A 1,294-nucleotide genomic window follows, 5' to 3' on the forward strand; every position below is an offset into this window, starting at 1 on the left:
CCACAGTTTCAGTGCATACATAGAATAGAAGTAAAGAACAAAAACCAAACAAAAAAATGAAGATTTTATTTGCTGTATTGTTTATAGCCATACCTGTCGTGTTGGCTCATGGAGGTTGCATTGGAAGACCAAGTAAGTTAATTTAATCTCAAAAGAAAGTAATCTGCAAGTTGTGAAATATTTTTTAGCCCACCCATCATGTCATGAGACGAGTGATGAAGGTATTCAAAAAGAAGGCTATGTTGGTCGCCGTATGTGGTATTATAGCAAGGAGACACGACAGTGTGAACAAATGCAGTATAAGGGTTATGGTGGCAACAATAATCGCTGGTGTACCTTAGCAGAATGTACTCATCATTGTGTCTATGAAAGTGGTGATAATTTCATGGAGTAAATTTGAGGAATCAGAAATAATAATATTTTAATAAATATGGATAAGGTTTTTATTTGAAAATACACATATAAAAAATTATTTCCTCTGAACATTTTGAAAGACAGAACTATATTAAGGAAAAGAAGAATAGAATATTTGAATAATGGCAACTAGTACATATTTTCATTGATGTCGTAAAATCTAAAAAAATAAAATGAATGTTAATATAACCATATTGAGTTTTTTTGAAAATATTAAAAATACATAATCATATTTGTTTCAAGTAAATACCATAATTTCTGGCGCACGCCTTTAAAAGCTTTATCCGATTCATTTATTTCCACCATCCATATTATTTTTTTAATGATTTTTTTTGACAATTAAAGCTGATTATTTAGGATTTGAATTCCAGCCACGTTGTTCCATTCTAGAAATTATTCTTGTTTGTTTTAATGAAACAATTTAAAACTTAAATTATAATCTGAGTTTTTTACAGATTTAAGTAATTCGATACGTCGATTCACTTCGTACGACACAATCCTTTTGATGGTTTAAAGGTGTGGCTTTCTTTAGAATTTTGGTTTGTTTGTTTTTATTTCGTTTCTTGAATACTCAAATCATTCTAAAATTATAAAACCAGATGCCAACCACAGGTATTTGTTGAGAGTGTTTTTTTTAAATAAGCTAAGCCTAAAAACACAAATTTGTTTCAATATTTTATTGAAACAAGTTTGAGTTATTTTGTGGTTTTCTCCACTGCAATGTGTTCTTGAATCACATTTAAATGGAAGGGGCTTACACCTGGGAAGTTTTTGCGGATTCTGAACCTACAATGTTCATAGATGAGAAAAATCTAAAAACTAAAAAAACGCCGGATCTATTTTTATATAAATCGGGATTAAAGCTGACATTTTAAGGGTT

General features: G+C 29.9%; 1 protein-coding gene across 1 annotated transcript; it reads left to right on the forward strand.

Moving 5' to 3' along the window:
- LOC141403514 (chymotrypsin inhibitor SCI-III-like) lies at positions 1-454 on the forward strand. The gene is made up of 2 exons (XM_073986042.1): positions 1-132; positions 189-454. The coding sequence occupies exons 1-2, from the start codon at positions 57-59 to the stop codon at positions 392-394; spliced, it is 282 nt and encodes a 93-aa protein (XP_073842143.1). The 5' UTR covers positions 1-56; the 3' UTR covers positions 395-454.
- Positions 455-1,294: the final 840 nt, after the last annotated feature.

Source organism: Musca autumnalis, unplaced genomic scaffold (assembly GCF_047663935.1).
Source record: "Musca autumnalis isolate F117 unplaced genomic scaffold, ASM4766393v1 scaffold_4, whole genome shotgun sequence".
NCBI lineage: Eukaryota > Metazoa > Arthropoda > Insecta > Diptera > Muscidae > Musca > Musca autumnalis.